Source organism: Lipotes vexillifer, unplaced genomic scaffold, assembly GCF_000442215.2.
Source record: "Lipotes vexillifer unplaced genomic scaffold, Lipotes_vexillifer_v1.1 scaffold500, whole genome shotgun sequence".
Lineage (NCBI taxonomy): Eukaryota > Metazoa > Chordata > Mammalia > Artiodactyla > Lipotidae > Lipotes > Lipotes vexillifer.
This window is the reverse complement of record NW_006778765.1, coordinates 1,523,530-1,538,820: the sequence shown is the minus strand read 5'-3', so window position 1 is coordinate 1,538,820 and position 15,291 is coordinate 1,523,530. Positions and strand designations below refer to the sequence as shown.

Below are 15,291 nucleotides of genomic sequence, written 5' to 3'. Positions count from 1 at the left end.
TAGGGAAACCCTTGACGTCACAAAAATTGAAAGTGCAAATGATTAAAGTTCCCTGAGTCATCTGGTTGTTTAGCATCTAGGTTTCAAGAGGCTTTTACATTGAGAGGGTGAACTTCCTTTTCATAAATTAAATTCTTGATAAACATTAATATAGGATTTATGAAATTCTTCTATACCTAAATGTAGAATATTATGAAGTTTTTGGTTAAATATTTTGCTGAGATCAGTTTCAGCTTGATCTTCAAGGTGCTATAGAAGAAGATAACATTTAAGGAACTTCAACAAATGGACTGATAACCTTTAGCTTAGAAATATGTAATTTTACATTTAAGTAAAGAGAAAAGAATCAATGACTAGTTTTGTTAGGGAGAGTGAGGTTTGTCTTGTAAAAGGCTCAGTAAGTGCTTTGGACCTGTAAGAGAGGATGGAAATAATAGGTTATATTAGGAAAGGCAGTTTTGCATCTGGTTTCAGTTTTGATAAATCATTTCTTCTTAAAGAAAGAGCTTCTTTCCAAGTGAATGGCTTAAGTTCTGGCCTCATTGGTCTGGCGTATTCCCATTTTCCTCTTTCTTGTAAGTTATGAGTTGTTTTGTGTGTCTTTCTTCCCAAACAGATGTACTTCTTCTCAAAGCTTACTTTTGAACATTGTAGTAAAGGCTGATTTGAGCCCTCAGATTTACTTCCACTTCCTAACTTTGGCATTTGGTATTCAGAGGTGAAAGACTGTTGCACTTGATTGATTCTGTTTGTTTCCACCCTTTTGGAAGAAATTCTGTTTCTTTTCAGTGTTAGAGGTTACCAAGAATCTTCACCCTTCCCACATCATTCAAGTGCTTCTCTTTATATGAAGATCCTAGATTTTGGTGATGGAGGATTTTGATGGTTTTCTTTCTCTGTCCATTTCCTCATCAGACCAAAGAGAACCCTGTACAGTAAGAAATATGGCGTGGACCTCATCAGATACACTCATGCAGCAAACACAGTCGTTTACAGCTCTAACAAAATAGACGGTAAGCAAGCCTTCTTTTTAGGAAGTTATGGTCATGGTTTCCTTTGTTAAATCGTTCACGGAATCTTTGTGAGTACTTCTGTTTGGTTATAGTTACTTTAAATTTTCCTTTGATGTTAGCTGTGCTAACATTGTTATGACTGAAGGGATGCTGGAAGCAAGCAAGCCATTAGTACTTTTGAAGGACTTGAAACTGACTATGAAAGGTCTCCAGTTTAGAGTGGAGAGTGGAAATAGGAAGCCACAAATTGTATTTACGGTTTGAACTTCTTGAAACGAATACTTTTAGAAGAAATAAAAGGAAAGAATACTTGACAGCAAGTGGTAAACAATGCTACCTTCCCGTTCAAAATGTATAGATTTGAGAAAAGTTTTACAGATGCTTGAGTTATGGTAGTTTAGCAGACCTTAGAAGAGTTTTTGGTGTGTGCCCAACCATTTATGGTCTGTGTCACAAAGGACAGTATACTGACTTTAGTTATCTTTGATTCCAGGGACACTTTTTGATTTGAATTTTATCCCTTTTTCCTTTTATTTATTTATCTTATTTTTTTTTGGCCGCACTGCACACATGTGAGATCTTAGTTCCCCAACCAGGGATCAGACCCACGGCCCCTGCATTGGCAGCACGGAGTCTTAGCCACTGGACCACCAGGGAAGTCTCTCCCTTTTTCCTTTTAAATAAAGTTAACGTCTTTGAAGAATAAAGACTTATTTTTAGAAATTAAACTTGTGAATTTCTTTCTCTAATAAAGGATCTCTGCCTTTACCTGCTTTTCCCCTGGGATAAGTCATTCTCAGTTGACAGATTGTCTTGGAATTGAGCTATAACACTTTCATGTTAGGACTTTTTTTTTTTTTTTTTTAACTTATCTCACTGATTTATTGATTGTTTCATTTTTAGCAGTACGATTTTTCTAATGTCATTCAACAAAGATTGCTTAGACCGCTGTTTTGGTTATGCCTACCTCAGAGCAGATGGGTAGAAGTCTTTTTTTTTTTTTTTTTTTTAAATGAGACTTTTCTGCCTGTACTTGGTTTTTAGTAAGTATATCGTTTATACTTTTCATGCCTCTATTTCAGAAGTGGTTTTCTAAGTAAGCAGTGCAATTGATGCTTTTGGACAAGAATATAAAACAGGATCTTGAGGAAATATATCTCTGTGATCATCTGAATGAATGGTATATTTCTTCTATTGGGGTATATTTCTTCTGTTGGGGTGTTTTTCTGGGTGATTAAATGAGGATTCTCCAAATATGGTGCAAGATGAGGCAAATGTGTGGCACTTGCAGCTTTGCTGCCAGGCCTCTGCTGTGAGGATGTTGCCTTTCCTGTCTCGAGTGCATCCATCCTGAAGAGTTCCTCCAACGCTCCGTATCATTTTGCCTGATTCCAGGCTGAGGTAGTAGTTTGTACAGTTTGAGGGTCTATGATACCACCCGGTACAGGAGATAACTGTACAGGCCACTGCCTTGCCAGGAACAGCGCGCCAGCTACCGAGTGGGGCGGAGAGGATGGCGACGCCCTGCTCATCTCTGGGAAAACCAGGTAATGGGGAGGAAGTCTTTTTCTGCTTAGGGCAGGTGAGTAGTTCCTAGCAATAGGACAACCAGGAATACTTTATAGTTGTCATTTGAGAACTTTGAACATGTTTTCAAAGAAAACCATGTTTAGTTTTGGAACATACAAAGAGTGCCTTTTTCCCTCTCCCAGGTTAAATGCCCTCTTATTAGTACCCCTTTGAACCACTGGGATGACTTGCTGCTTTCAGCCTTTTTGTTCCTGTGTTGTGTTTGCCTCCAGAATCTTCTTTCTATGCTTTCCTTTCTGTATTTTGGCCCCGTTTCCTATTACCTTTTTCTCAACAATTGTTTCTTATTCCTAGTCTTTTCAGGGGCATTGTACTTTCCAGTTCTGTTCTTTATGGCACTTTGTTCCCTTCCCACCATCATTTTTTGTTTTGCTTTTTCAGAGGAATCATTTGGTTTTTAAGAGTATTTGTCTTATTTGCCCCAAGCACAAATCTCTGTGATTATTTCTTTCTTGGATATTGTCAAATTCTCACTGCTATGACTTGGTATAGTTCATGACTTTGATTTCTAAATGTCTTGTGATCTTTTTAACCTAAATTTTCTCATTTCCTTTGGCCACTTTATAATTCACTTTTCTGCATAAGGGACCATTGGATAGTTGGTTAATTAGAAAAGAAGTAGTAGAACATTAATTCTCTTTCCATTTTATTTAGTTTTAATGTAAATTGTGTATCCAGTTTACATTAAGATGAGGTGAGGGTTGGGTTGACATGCTGTTGGAGAACGCTGGACAAAAGTATCTTATGCCAGAATCCAGCCTGATCCTCAGCTCAGCATGGCTGTTTAATTCTTTGAGTCTGTTTCCTCAGTAGCCATATGTTTTTCTTTAAGGTTTGCCATTCTGTGGGCATTAAAATTGTGAGGTTTTTTTTGGGGGGGGTGCATATTTACAGGACAAGTTTCATTGTAACTATGCAGAAGCCAAAGATTGGCAGCAATAGTGATTTTAAACATTGCTTTATATGCTGTCAACTTGAGAACTCTGCTTTTGAATTACGTGAAATCTCTAGTCCCGTGAAAAGTAGTTGTTCACTATTATTTATTCATACCTTGCTTCGGTTATGGAAAACAATGAATTCTTTGAACTTGTCTTTTCAAGATGAAAATGCAAAGTAAATTCCTTTAAAAATAGTAGGCTATCATCATGCCTTATTTATCTTCTTACAGATACTATCCGTTACCTGTCCTTGCATGACAACAAATACATCAGATACTTTCCTGGACATAGCAAAAGGTAAGACGCACATGTTACAGAAGTAGATAGTTCTTTTATCCCTGAGGTTATCCAGAGAATGAAAGAGTGGAGAGATTTTATTAGTGAACTGAAGCTAGTTTCTCACCGCTGTTTGGCATACCTCTTAATCTTCTCATGTTAACCTTCCCTAAACAGTCAACTCATGATTAATCAAGGTTGTAGAGGCCAGGGGTAGGATTTCATAGATAAACCGAAACCTCAGTTAAAACATTAATAGGAAGAATGTGGATTAAAGATATTCAGTGGAAACCTATGTAGTAAAAATAACATTTGGCATTTAGGGATCCCAAATGTCAGACATCCCTTAATGAAAGTACATTTACATGTTTGAGGCCTTCCAGTATAGGTGGCCCCCATTTCAGCATGACCCTGCTCTACATAAATGTGTTCCACATGAAGAGCTTAATGAATATGTAAAAAAAAAATAATAAAATTGTTGGCTTCCCTGGTGGTGCAATGGTTAAGAATCCGCCTGCCAATTCAGGGGACACGGGTTCAAGCCCCGGTCTGGGAAGATCCCACATGCCGTGGAGCAGCTAAGCCCGTGCGCCACAACCACTGAGCCTGCACTCTATAGCCTGCAAGTCATAACTACTGAGCCTGCGTGCCACAATTACTGAAGCCCACGTGCCTAGAGCCCATGCTCCGCAAAACAGAAGTCACCGCAGTGAGAAGTCCGCACACCACAACAAAGAGTAGCTCCCGCTCACCGCAGCTAAAGAAAGCCCGCGTGCAGCAACATAGACCCAACGCAGCCATAAATAAATAAATAAGTAAATTTATTTATTTTAAAAAAATAATAAAATTGTCCTTTCGTACATTTTGAAAGTCAAGAAACTTGTTTTCTTATTATTTATTTAAAGGTATATATTTATTTATTTTTTTTTTTGGCCGCGTTGGGTCTTTGCTGCACGCGGGCTTTCTCTATTTGCGGCGCTCGGGGGCTACTCTTCCTTGTGGTGCGCAGGTTTCTCATTGTGGCTTCTCTTGTTGTGGAGCACAGGGTCTAGGTGCATGGGCTTCAGTAGTTGCGGTGCATGGGCTCTAGGGCATGAGGGCTTCAGTATTTGTGGCGTGCAAGCTCAGTAGTTGTGGCTTGTGGGCTCTAGAGTGCAGGCTCAGTAGTTGTGGCGCATGGGCTTAGTTGCTCCATGGTATGTTGGATCTTCTCAGACCAGGGATCGAATCCGAGTCCCCTGCATTGGCAGGCAGATTCTTAACCACTGAGCCACCAGGGAAGTCCCCCTTATTCTGTTCTGTAATGCAGGTTGCTTCTCTCTGTCTTTTATCCCAATTCCCCTGGTATTTTTCCTCCAGTTTTTCAAGTTTGGGCTGAATGTTAAACACATTTTCCCTTGGATGATATATTAATCATTGGTGCTTTCCTTTGCAAATGTACAGTAACCCTGTATAGCTTGGAGTGGTTCAGAGCCCTGACAGGAGGTAGACCAAGAGCACTGTTTTCAGCTGCACTTCTGATTGGGCAAGGGCATTTCTGTGTTGCTGAAGATAAGAGGTGGCAGCTGTTGGTTACTGTGTAGTTCAAAGAATGGCTTGTGACAAGTAGATGTTTTTGCTTGTTTATAGTCAAGTTAATGTTCACAAGTATACTGTCTGTAATTAAGAGTTGATTGCAGGGCTTCCCTGGTGGCGCAGTGGTTGAGAGTCCGCCTGCCGATGCAGGGGACATGGTTTTGTGCCCCAGTCCGGGAAGATCCCACATGCCGCGGAGCGGCTGGGCCCGTGAGCCATGGCCACTGAGCCTGCACGTCCGGAGCCTGTGCTCCACAGTGGGGGAGGCCGCAACAGTGAGAGGCCCGCGTACCGCAAAAAAAATAAAATAAAATTTTAAAAAAGAGTTGATTTGCAGTTGTTTGAAATTCTTTCCAATCTTCCCAGTTGCCCAATCTCTTGACCTCCTGACCTCCTGATTCTTAATAGATGACTTTGTCCCTCCTTTTTTGAGAAAATCAAGGCCATCCAAAATGAGTTCAACTCCTCTTTCACCTAAACTCCTCTCTTCCTTAGAACACTTTCCCTGAGAAAGAAGTAGCCTTTTCTTCTTTGAGAAAACCAACCCCTCTGTTTTTACTTCTGTCTCCTTACTGGACTTTGCTGCCCACAAACTTAGTTGGTCTTCTAAATTTATTTATTTTTATTTATTTTATTTTTGGCTGCGTTGCATCTTCTTTGCTGCACGTGCGCTTTCCCTAGTTGTGGTGAGCGGGAGCTACTCTTCACTGTGGTGCGCAGGCTTCTTATTGCGATGGCTTCTCTTGTTGTGGAGCACGGGCTCTAGGTGCATGGACTTCAGTAGTTGTGGCACTCCGGGCTCAGTAGTTGTGGCTCATGGGCTCTAGAGCACAGGCTCAGTAATTGGCGGCACACGGTCTTAGTTGCTCCATGGCATGTGGGATCTTCCCCAGGCCGGGGCTTGAACCCGGCAGGCGGATTCTTAACCACTGCGCCACCAGGGAAGCCCTACTCACCAGGGGAGCCCTGCTCGGTCTTCTTTATCTTCATTATGGTCTTCTTTATCTTCCTTATCTTAAATTTATTTCTTGAGCATGTCTAGTTAAGGAATCATGCTTTTTTTTTTTTTTTTGAGATATAGTTCAGTACCATAAATTCATCCTTTTAAAGTGTACAATTCAGTGGTGTTTAGTATATTCACAGAGTTGGGCAACCATCACCACTATCTAATTCCAGAACATATTCATCACCCCAAATAGAAACCCTGTACCCATTAACACTCCCCATTTCCCCTCTTCCCAGCCCCTGGCAACCACTAATCTACTTTCTGTCTCTATAACTTTGCCTATTCTGGATATTTTGTATAAATGGAACCAGATCATACGTGGCCTTTTGTGTCTGACTTCTTTCACTTCATACATGTTGTAATATGAATCAGTACTTCATTTCTTTCTTTTTTATTTATTTATTTTTGGCTGCGTTGGGTCTTCATTGCTGCGCGCGGGCTTTAGTAGCGGTGAGTGGGGGCTACTTTTCGTTGTGGTGCACAGGTTTCACATTGCGGTGGCTTCTCGTTGCGGAGCACGGGCTCTAGGCTCGCGGGCTCACTAGTTGTGGCTTCCAGGCTCAGTAGTTGTGGCTCGCGGGCTCTAGAGCACAGGCTCAGTAGTTGTGGTGCACGGGCTTAGTTGCTCTGCAGCACGTGGGATCTCCCCAGACCAGGACTCGAACCTGTGTCCCCTCATTGGCAGGCGGATTCTTAACCACTGAGCCACCAGGGAAGCCCCAGTACTTCATTTTTTTTTATTGCCAAATAATATTCTTGTATGACAATAACACGTTTTCTTTATCCATTCATTAGGTGATGGACATTTGGGTTGTTTCCACTTTTTAGTAATTACGAATAATGCTGTTGTGAACATACATGTACGGGGGATTTTTTGGACATATGTCTTCATTTTTCTTGGGTATATACCTAAGAGTGGAATGTTTGTATCATATAGTAACTCTAACTTTTTGAGGAAGTATAAAACTTATTCAAAGCAACTGTACCATTTTACATTGCTACCAGCAGTGTATGAGGGTTCCAGTTTCTCCACATCCTCCCCAACAGTTGTTATCTCTCTTTTTGATTATAGCTTTGCTAGTGGGTATGAAGTGGTATTTCATTATGATTTGATTTGCATTGGAATCATATATTTTTATGCTGTAGCTTTAAGTTGCTTTTTTAGTTATACTAATTGCCTTTGATTGTTCCAGATTGCTTGTGTATGTGTTTCTTAAAATGGAGTTTTTAGGAGAACACATATGTATAGGTAGGCAGGTAAAGTGGTTTAGAGTTCATATCCAATTTTTGTTAATATTTCGCTTCAACTACTATTTATCTTGATACATTGCAGGGTGGTGGCCTTGTCCATGTCACCTGTGGATGACACTTTCATTTCTGGGTCTCTTGATAAGACCATTCGGCTCTGGGATCTCCGGTCTCCTAACTGCCAGGTAATGTTACCTCACAGTTACACTTTAAGCGTTTTCAACTCTCCCTCTCAAGGAAGGGGGGAAGCAGTGATTCTTTTCTGGGATCCCAGAGTCTTTAAATTTTGGAGAAGATCTTTTCCTGGTAGGTAGCTGGTAATTAAGCTAATACCTTAATCCAGTGCATACTTATTATGATCTGTGGCTTAGTGCTTTAAAAGCAGTTTTCCTGGAGCCTTTGAGCTATATATTTTAGACTCCAGGGATTTGTTTTTATTTGAATTCAGTGTCTATAAAATTATACAGTTAGGGTTGATCTGAAATCAATTGCATGGAGACCTGGTTTTTTTTAACTTCATTTTAGTTAGTTTTGTGTTTGCTATTGGTAGGATCCTGGGTTCATTAACTTTTTTTTAATTTCTTTTTTCTCAGGGTCTCATGCATTTACAGGGCAAGCCAGTTTGCTCTTTTGATCCAGAAGGATTAATTTTTGCTGCAGGTGTCAATTCTGAAATGGTCAAACTTTATGATCTTCGCTCTTTTGATAAGGTAAATCTTTGAATCTTTGAACCGCCTTGATATTATGGAAGTTTTGAAGGGTGAGATGGACATTTAAGAGCCTTTTTCTACAGTAGAGGAGGTATGTGGTAGATATTAGAAAGTGTCAGAGCAGTACTTCATCTGCTGCTTTCCCTAGTCAAAAAGGAATCTAAAGGGATAGAATGAGATTTGGCTCTGGCAGAAGAAATTATTGATGTGCCTTGGGGCTAGGGCTGCTGTCTGTCTTTTGCAGGGGCCATTTGCGACATTTAAGATGCAGTATGATCGGACTTGTGAGTGGACAGGGCTTAAGTTCAGCAATGATGGCAAACTCATCCTCATCTCCACCAATGGCAGCTTCATCCGTCTGATCGATGCATTCAAGGGAGTGGTGATGCATACGTTTGGGGTGAGCTGACAACTTTTAAGCATGTTTTTTTTCCCATGCTCTACCTTTTTTCCATGCTCATCCCTTCTGAGAATTGTGTTAGCTAGTTGGTGGAGACCGGCAGTTGTCCTTGGCTCACTCGTCAAGGCATGGACTTGCATTTTCTTCCTGCACATGGCATTATTTCTTTTGGATTCTGAGACATTCACTTCTCACCCAGTGACTCAAGTTTGGTGTTTAGATAATATAATAAACTTCTGACCATAAACATTTTCTTGCCCCCTTGAATATGGAGTTGGGGATAAGGGGGTGAATTGTAAAGGGTGGTAGCCGAATTTGAAACCTTGGTAGCACTGTGCATGAGAAAGAAAGGGTTTCACAGAAAGGAAGGTGATGTATGTACTACAACATGGATGAACCTTGAAAACATTATGCTAAGTGAAATAAGCCAGACACAAAAGGACAACTGTTGTGCGATTCCACTTATATTAATTTCCTAGAATAGAGATAGTTAGTAGAACAGAGATTGCCAGGGAGCAGGGGAAGAGGGAAATGGGGAGTTACTATTAAAGATTATGAAGTTTCTGTTCGGAATGAAGAGGTTTTGGAGGCAGAAGATGGTAATGGTTGCATAGCATTTTAAGTATACTTAGTGCCACTGAACTGTACACTTAAAAATACTTAAAATAGTAAATTGTTATCTATATTTTACTGTAAAAATTTTTTTTAAATCAAATAAAAGAAGAAGATGTATGTGCTGGGGTCAGTGTTTGTAGGCCATTATTTTTTGTTAATGGCACTGTAATGAGAATTGTTCTGCTTGTTTTAGGGTTATGCCAACAGCAAAGCCGTCACACTGGAGGCCTCGTTTACTCCAGACTCGCAGTTTATTATGATTGGTAAGCTTCCTTTATCGCCCCCACCTTGGGTGTTACTTATCTGGTACTGTGCATTATGTTATTTCTGTTAGTTTTAACTAATTTAAGATATTATTTATTATCCTTTTGAGATAGAGTTTCTCAGATTTCTGTGTAGCACATTATGTCAAAGGTATAGTGTCTTTAAACTGTCCTGACTTTGCTTTCTTTTCTGGGAACGGGCGTTAATGTTGGTCTTCCCTGGACCATCATAGAGTTAAACTCTACAAGCACTGGTGTAACCCTTCATTCAGTCACCTTAGTGTAGATGTTCGTAGGGTGATCGTATTCAGCCCCCTTTTTAAATGAGAAAACTGAAGTTAGAGGGGAACTGACTTGCCTAGGAACAAATAACTAGGGTCTAGATCAGTTCCCAAAGTGTCTTTTCTTCACTGCCATTACTCCCTCTCCATTTCTGCTGGTGGCTGGGTCCTGAAGCTTGGCCCCTCTCCAGATGTCAATCCATGTCTGTTTGCCACTTGTCTTTGTATTGTGCCTTGAGCTGTTGTTATATTCCTTGATCATTCTCTTCAGGTTCAGAGGACGGCAAGATCCATGTCTGGAATGGAGAGAGTGGTATAAAAGTAGCTGTGTTGGATGGTAAACACACAGGCCCCATTACCTGTTTGCAGTTCAACCCCAAGTTCATGACCTTTGCCAGTGCTTGTTCCAACATGGTATGTGAACAACGGGAGATGTTCTTCATCTAGGGGCCCTTTCCAGTTGGGGTGGTGGGTCCTTCAGTGAGCACAGTGAGCTGTGTTCTAAATAGGTACAATTATAAGCACCCAAGTTCGTGTTTTTCAGCTGGTGGCTTCCCTATTTCACCTCTATTATCTGATCTTTGGTTGGGCTGGTCTTTCACTTTTGCTCTTCTTTCCATGACCTGGGATCGCGAGCTCCCAGGAGATCTTAGGCCAGTTTTTGCTCTGGCTCCTGGTTTTATGCCCAAACTACCTGGGGCTATGCCTCACAGCTTTTTGGCTTCTTAAAGTACTTTGAACCAGCCTTTTGTGCTGTAATCTTTCAGTTTTCCATTCTTCTCAGGTTATGCTGAGTTCATCAGAAATTCTTACAGTTGATCACAACTCACCACTTAGAGTTTTCTCCAGGCCCCTGTCTCTTCCTAGACAACACTAGCAGAACAAAACATCAGTGAGTCTCAGCCTCCAGTTTCCTCTTGGCATCTCCTAAACCTACCTGGGTATTTGGGTATGAGGCATTTCATTACTAGCCTACCCAGAACACATTGCTCCATTTCTTTTTTTGTTTGTTTTTTAAACAAAGAAAACAGTGTCAGAAAAAAATGCAGCAAAACCATCCAGTCCAGTCCCTCACATTTTTTACAGCTCATGAATGAGAGGGTCTGTCTGAGGTCACCTGGTAGATTAGCTGTGAGGCCAAACACCCACCTCCCCAGACAGCACTTCTTCTTTTCTTTACCACTGGACCACTATGGTGGAAGTTAGACAATGTTTATTTTCACATAGATGGGGGAGTGTTTGTCCACAGATTGCCAGAGTCAACTGGTCAGGAGGGAAGGCCACCAGCCATAACTCCTCCAACTTTGGGGTTGGGTGCCTTGATGGTTGGGGAGGGGTAAGAAAAACCCTCAGAAATGAGGAGAGGGGCTTGGCTTTTTAAAGTTGACTTATGTTCTCCTTCCATCCAGGCCTTCTGGTTGCCCACCATTGATGACTGACCTGCATAGTGCTTGGCTGTTTTCTGTACAGCGAGGGTGGCCAGTAGGAAAAAACTCAGAGGGAACTAAGATAATAGTGAGATTGGATCATTTGACTGGGCTGGAGAGCATCTTTCCACATGGCCTTCCCAAGGATTTGCTGTACATTTGCTCAAAAGAAAAAAATTACTTTGCCAAGCTTCTTCAAAAGGACTCTTGGTGCGGCAGATTCAATCGAGACTCAGATTTTCCAGCTGTCACTGCACCGAGCTCCTCCAGAGGAGTGACCAGACTCGTGACTAGGGTATAGTGGGGCCCTCAAGACACCTTCAGTTTTGAATGTATTTGCTGCTGAGGAGTTGGTGAAGTTGTTAATTCTGCACATCCCTTTGCCCACCCCCATAAATGCGTGGGAAGCCACAGTTCTGGTTTTGAGATGCTGGGGCAGCTCAGTGCCCCTTGCCCTCACCCTGCATGTCTTGTTACTGGTTCTCCCTGTGTCATTGTGGCATTATCCACAACCATCATGTTACGTAGGTGCCAAATATTTACAGAAATAAGTCTCCATATATCTTAGGGTCAGAAATGGACAGATACAGAAGGACCTTGCTTGCCAGGAAGCCTTGCAAGTTAGTCATGTGAGGGTGGATGGTCTGGGTGTGCCTCAGGCTCTGGGTGAGGGAGGAGGGGTAGCAGATGAGTTCCTAGGGCTGGGAGGTTTAGCAGCAGCTTGGTGTGGTGCCCTGTCATCAAAACTAACACACAGTCCTTCTGGGTGCCTGCCAAGTTTGGTTGTATACAGAAGCAAGGTGGGCGTCTATTTTTGTACATGAGATACATCACGCTTTTCTGTGGGCCAGTATTGTGGAGTGAGTCTGAGTTGTTTACACTGATGCCTTCCCTGCCCACTACAAGTTGTGTACATAGTCTCCAGATGATACCACCCCTTCCCCAGCTCCCAACCAGGATCTGGCTCTAGGCTTGTGTTATATGTTATATTCAGCCTTTTTATATATGATTTGGGATTTCTGTTGTTTGTATTTTAGCACAGTGTGTGTACACCTTCATTTATATATATCATGTGTGTGCATACATATATACATATATGTATGTATGCATATGTGTGTGTGTGTGTGTGTGTGTGTGTGTGTGTGTGTGTATATATATATATATATATATATATATATATATATATAAAAAGTATCTGAAGGAGATGGAGTCCTCTGCCCCAGGAGAAAGACTGCATTCTTGCTAATAGTGTTTGTCACAAGTGTTAGTCTTCCCTATTACCTTTTTCCCTTTGGGAGACTGAACAAAAGCAAAGCTTTTGAGTGTTTGCTGTCCCCATGGCAGCTAAATGAGGGTCTTAGAATGACTCCCTTGTGTTCCTCAAGCCGCACTTTGGGGCCTTCTCTGCAGTATTAGCCCCCTTTTTGCCCAGTGATGCTCTGTCTGCGCCTGTATGTGACAGTGACTTTTGCATGCCTTTTGTGTCTGGCTCCCAGCATTTGGGGACAGGATGCTGGAACCAGAGCATTTTCAGCTTGTCTGAGGCTTCTTTGCCAATTATAGGTCACTCCTGTTTACCTGGTATGTCTGCTTTCTTAACTTCTTTTCCTTGCCTTCTCCTTGGAGAGGGAGGATTCCTGATCGGGGTTGAGGTGAGCTGCACGTAGCTCATTGCCTTTTCCCCTGCATGGCCTTCTTAGAGCAGGACAAGTGGCATATTATTTCACTAAGTTCCCAAACATCTAAGCAAGTAACACATTCCCTGCAGATCCAGAAACACTCAACAAGGGGTTATGTTTGACTTGCCCAAGAGTACCTAGCTGCTAGTGGGGAAAGCAAGCCATTACTGCCTCTGTCAGGAATAGGCTGTGAATTGCTAGCAATTACTGTTTTGTTTTGCTTTTTTAGCAGTTACTTTTTGGCTTGTTCTGTAACCTTAAAAGCAAGGGGCATACGTCTTTCCCAGACATAGGCTGGAATCTGCAGCTTCTGAGGTGCCACACACCATATAGCTCTGCACTCTCAGCGTGGAGGGACTTTTAGAAACCAAGTGATCTGAGCTGTTACTGCCCACCCCTGGCTTTCCAGGATAGAAAATTCATGGTAGGAATAACTGTTCAGAGAAAGTACTTGGAACTACAGGTTAATAAGAAAGCCTGCATAATTAACATACCCAGAGAAGCCACCAAGCATGACTTGTCTATCGGCAGGAAAATGATTTGTATTGAGTTCCTGTGTGTCCAAAGCTGAGGCACCATGTCCTCTGAAAATATGCACCGCACTGCTTCTGTTTATGGGGACCTGTGGCTGCAGAGCTGGCTCCTGAGTTGGGAAGGAGAGGGAAAGATGCAGCTGGAAGTGACTGAAGATGATGTGGTAGTGGGAAAAGGCAGAATTAAGGGAGAAAAGAGTCTGTGGGTCAGAGAGGCTGAGGAGCACCAGGGCTGCCAGGACACCCTCAGTAGGAGCCAGAGGTGCTTAAGCTCTCCTGGGGGTGGGGGGCGCACCACGCTCTCAAGAGTCGGGGCCAAAGCCTCTGATTTATATGTGACAGTGACATTGCACTGCTCAACCACCAGCCAGTGGGGTATTTTTTTTTTTTTTTAAGAAAACCGTTGCAATCATAATTAATGCTTATTAAGAAAAATCTGAGACTTTTAAAAAGAATCAGTTTGCCACCAAAATGTCACCACTGCTAATCTTTTGGTGTTTAGTGTTCCTCTAGACATTTCTGTGCATAGATTTTTGGTGTGTTTACATAGTTGTTATTCTACTGTATATACAATTTTATGTCCTTTTTGTACTTAACATATAAACGTTTTTTCCATGTTATCTGTCTTAAACAGAATTTTATGGCTGCAGCCTCTTCCATTGAGTTTTCATAGCATTGTTTGCCTGGTTCCTAGAGTTGGAGGGAGGGGGTGGGTTGTCTCCTGTTAGTCCTCCTAGCTCACACTGGGACTCATTGTAATGCTGTGTGGATGGGTTGTTGGGCTCCCTGGGACTGCCCCTGGTGACTAAGGCCTGTGGGCTGGTGGGAGGAACATCTAGATCCAGCTCTCAATGCATAGCAGCCTGGGTCTCCTCAACTCCCGGTTCTAATAAGCAGCCATAGGGCCAGAAATGAGTGAGCAGGAAAAGGCCGGCGTGAGATCCTCAAAGACTGCATCTGGCATGTACCTCAGGCTGCCTTTCATCCCCCACTGTTACCTCAACCCTTGATCAGATTGGCAGCCTCTAGCTGGAATAAGGTTCATCCTCCTAGGCCCTGGTTTGTGGGGGGCAAGGTTAGTGGGGTGTCTTTGAGGCTCCTGTACCAGTTCTGGCAGAAGGCCTGGCCACTTGCTTGTAAACCCATTGCCTGGCTGGTGAGTTGGTAACTCACTAGTAGCATCCTCAGCTGCAACACCTTGGACCTGCCACTTTGCGCATGGTCATTAGAGGTTGGCCAAGGACTCTGGAGGGCAGCAGAGGGAGCGTCCCGGCTTGTGAGTGGTAGGCCATGCATAGGCTCTCAACATGACTGCTCAAGCAGGAAGAGTCCCCCCCTCACGGCCTGGTGGCTCACTAGTAGCATCCTCAGCTGCAACACCTTGGACCTGCCACTTTGCGCATGGTCATTAGAGGTTGGCCAAGGACTCTGGAGGGCAGCAGAGGGAGCGTCCCGGCTTGTGAGTGGTAGGCCATGCATAGGCTCTCAACATGACTGCTCAAGCAGGAAGAGTCCCCCCCCCTCACGGCCTGGTGGGAGGGCTACTGCAGCATTTGGTTCTGCTGAGAGACATGAACACGTAAGTCAGTGGCTGCCCCTGCAGTGGTCACGCCTGTCAGTTTGGCTTGTTCGCAGTTGAGAGACCCACTGTTGCCCACTCCCTGGGCTTCAGCCTGGTGGTGTGAGGAGCAAGACCAGGCAGTGGGCCGGGTCAGAAGCAAAGCAAAGCAGACTTGG

General features: G+C 42.8%; 2 protein-coding genes across 2 annotated transcripts in view; both read left to right on the top strand.

Annotated features, from left to right (window-relative positions):
* Window positions 1-11,606, top strand: part of WDR82 (WD repeat domain 82) — a 15,082-nt gene extending 3,476 nt beyond the window's left edge. Inside the window, exons 2-9 of the mRNA XM_007451853.1 lie at window positions 916-1,013; window positions 3,772-3,838; window positions 7,732-7,831; window positions 8,240-8,356; window positions 8,601-8,756; window positions 9,565-9,634; window positions 10,187-10,329; window positions 11,325-11,606. Coding sequence (XP_007451915.1) covers window positions 916-1,013; window positions 3,772-3,838; window positions 7,732-7,831; window positions 8,240-8,356; window positions 8,601-8,756; window positions 9,565-9,634; window positions 10,187-10,329; window positions 11,325-11,354 — 781 coding nt within the window. The 3' untranslated portion in view covers window positions 11,355-11,606. The remainder of the gene's footprint in view (window positions 1-915; window positions 1,014-3,771; window positions 3,839-7,731; window positions 7,832-8,239; window positions 8,357-8,600; window positions 8,757-9,564; window positions 9,635-10,186; window positions 10,330-11,324) is intronic.
* A 619-nt stretch (window positions 11,607-12,225) lies between these two features.
* On the top strand, window positions 12,226-12,664 carry LOC103072010 (transmembrane protein 113-like). Its single transcript, XM_007451888.1, is given in 4 exon segments — window positions 12,226-12,277; window positions 12,280-12,383; window positions 12,537-12,606; window positions 12,609-12,664. Coding segments are annotated over 4 exon segments (282 nt in total).
* Window positions 12,665-15,291: the final 2,627 nt, after the last annotated feature.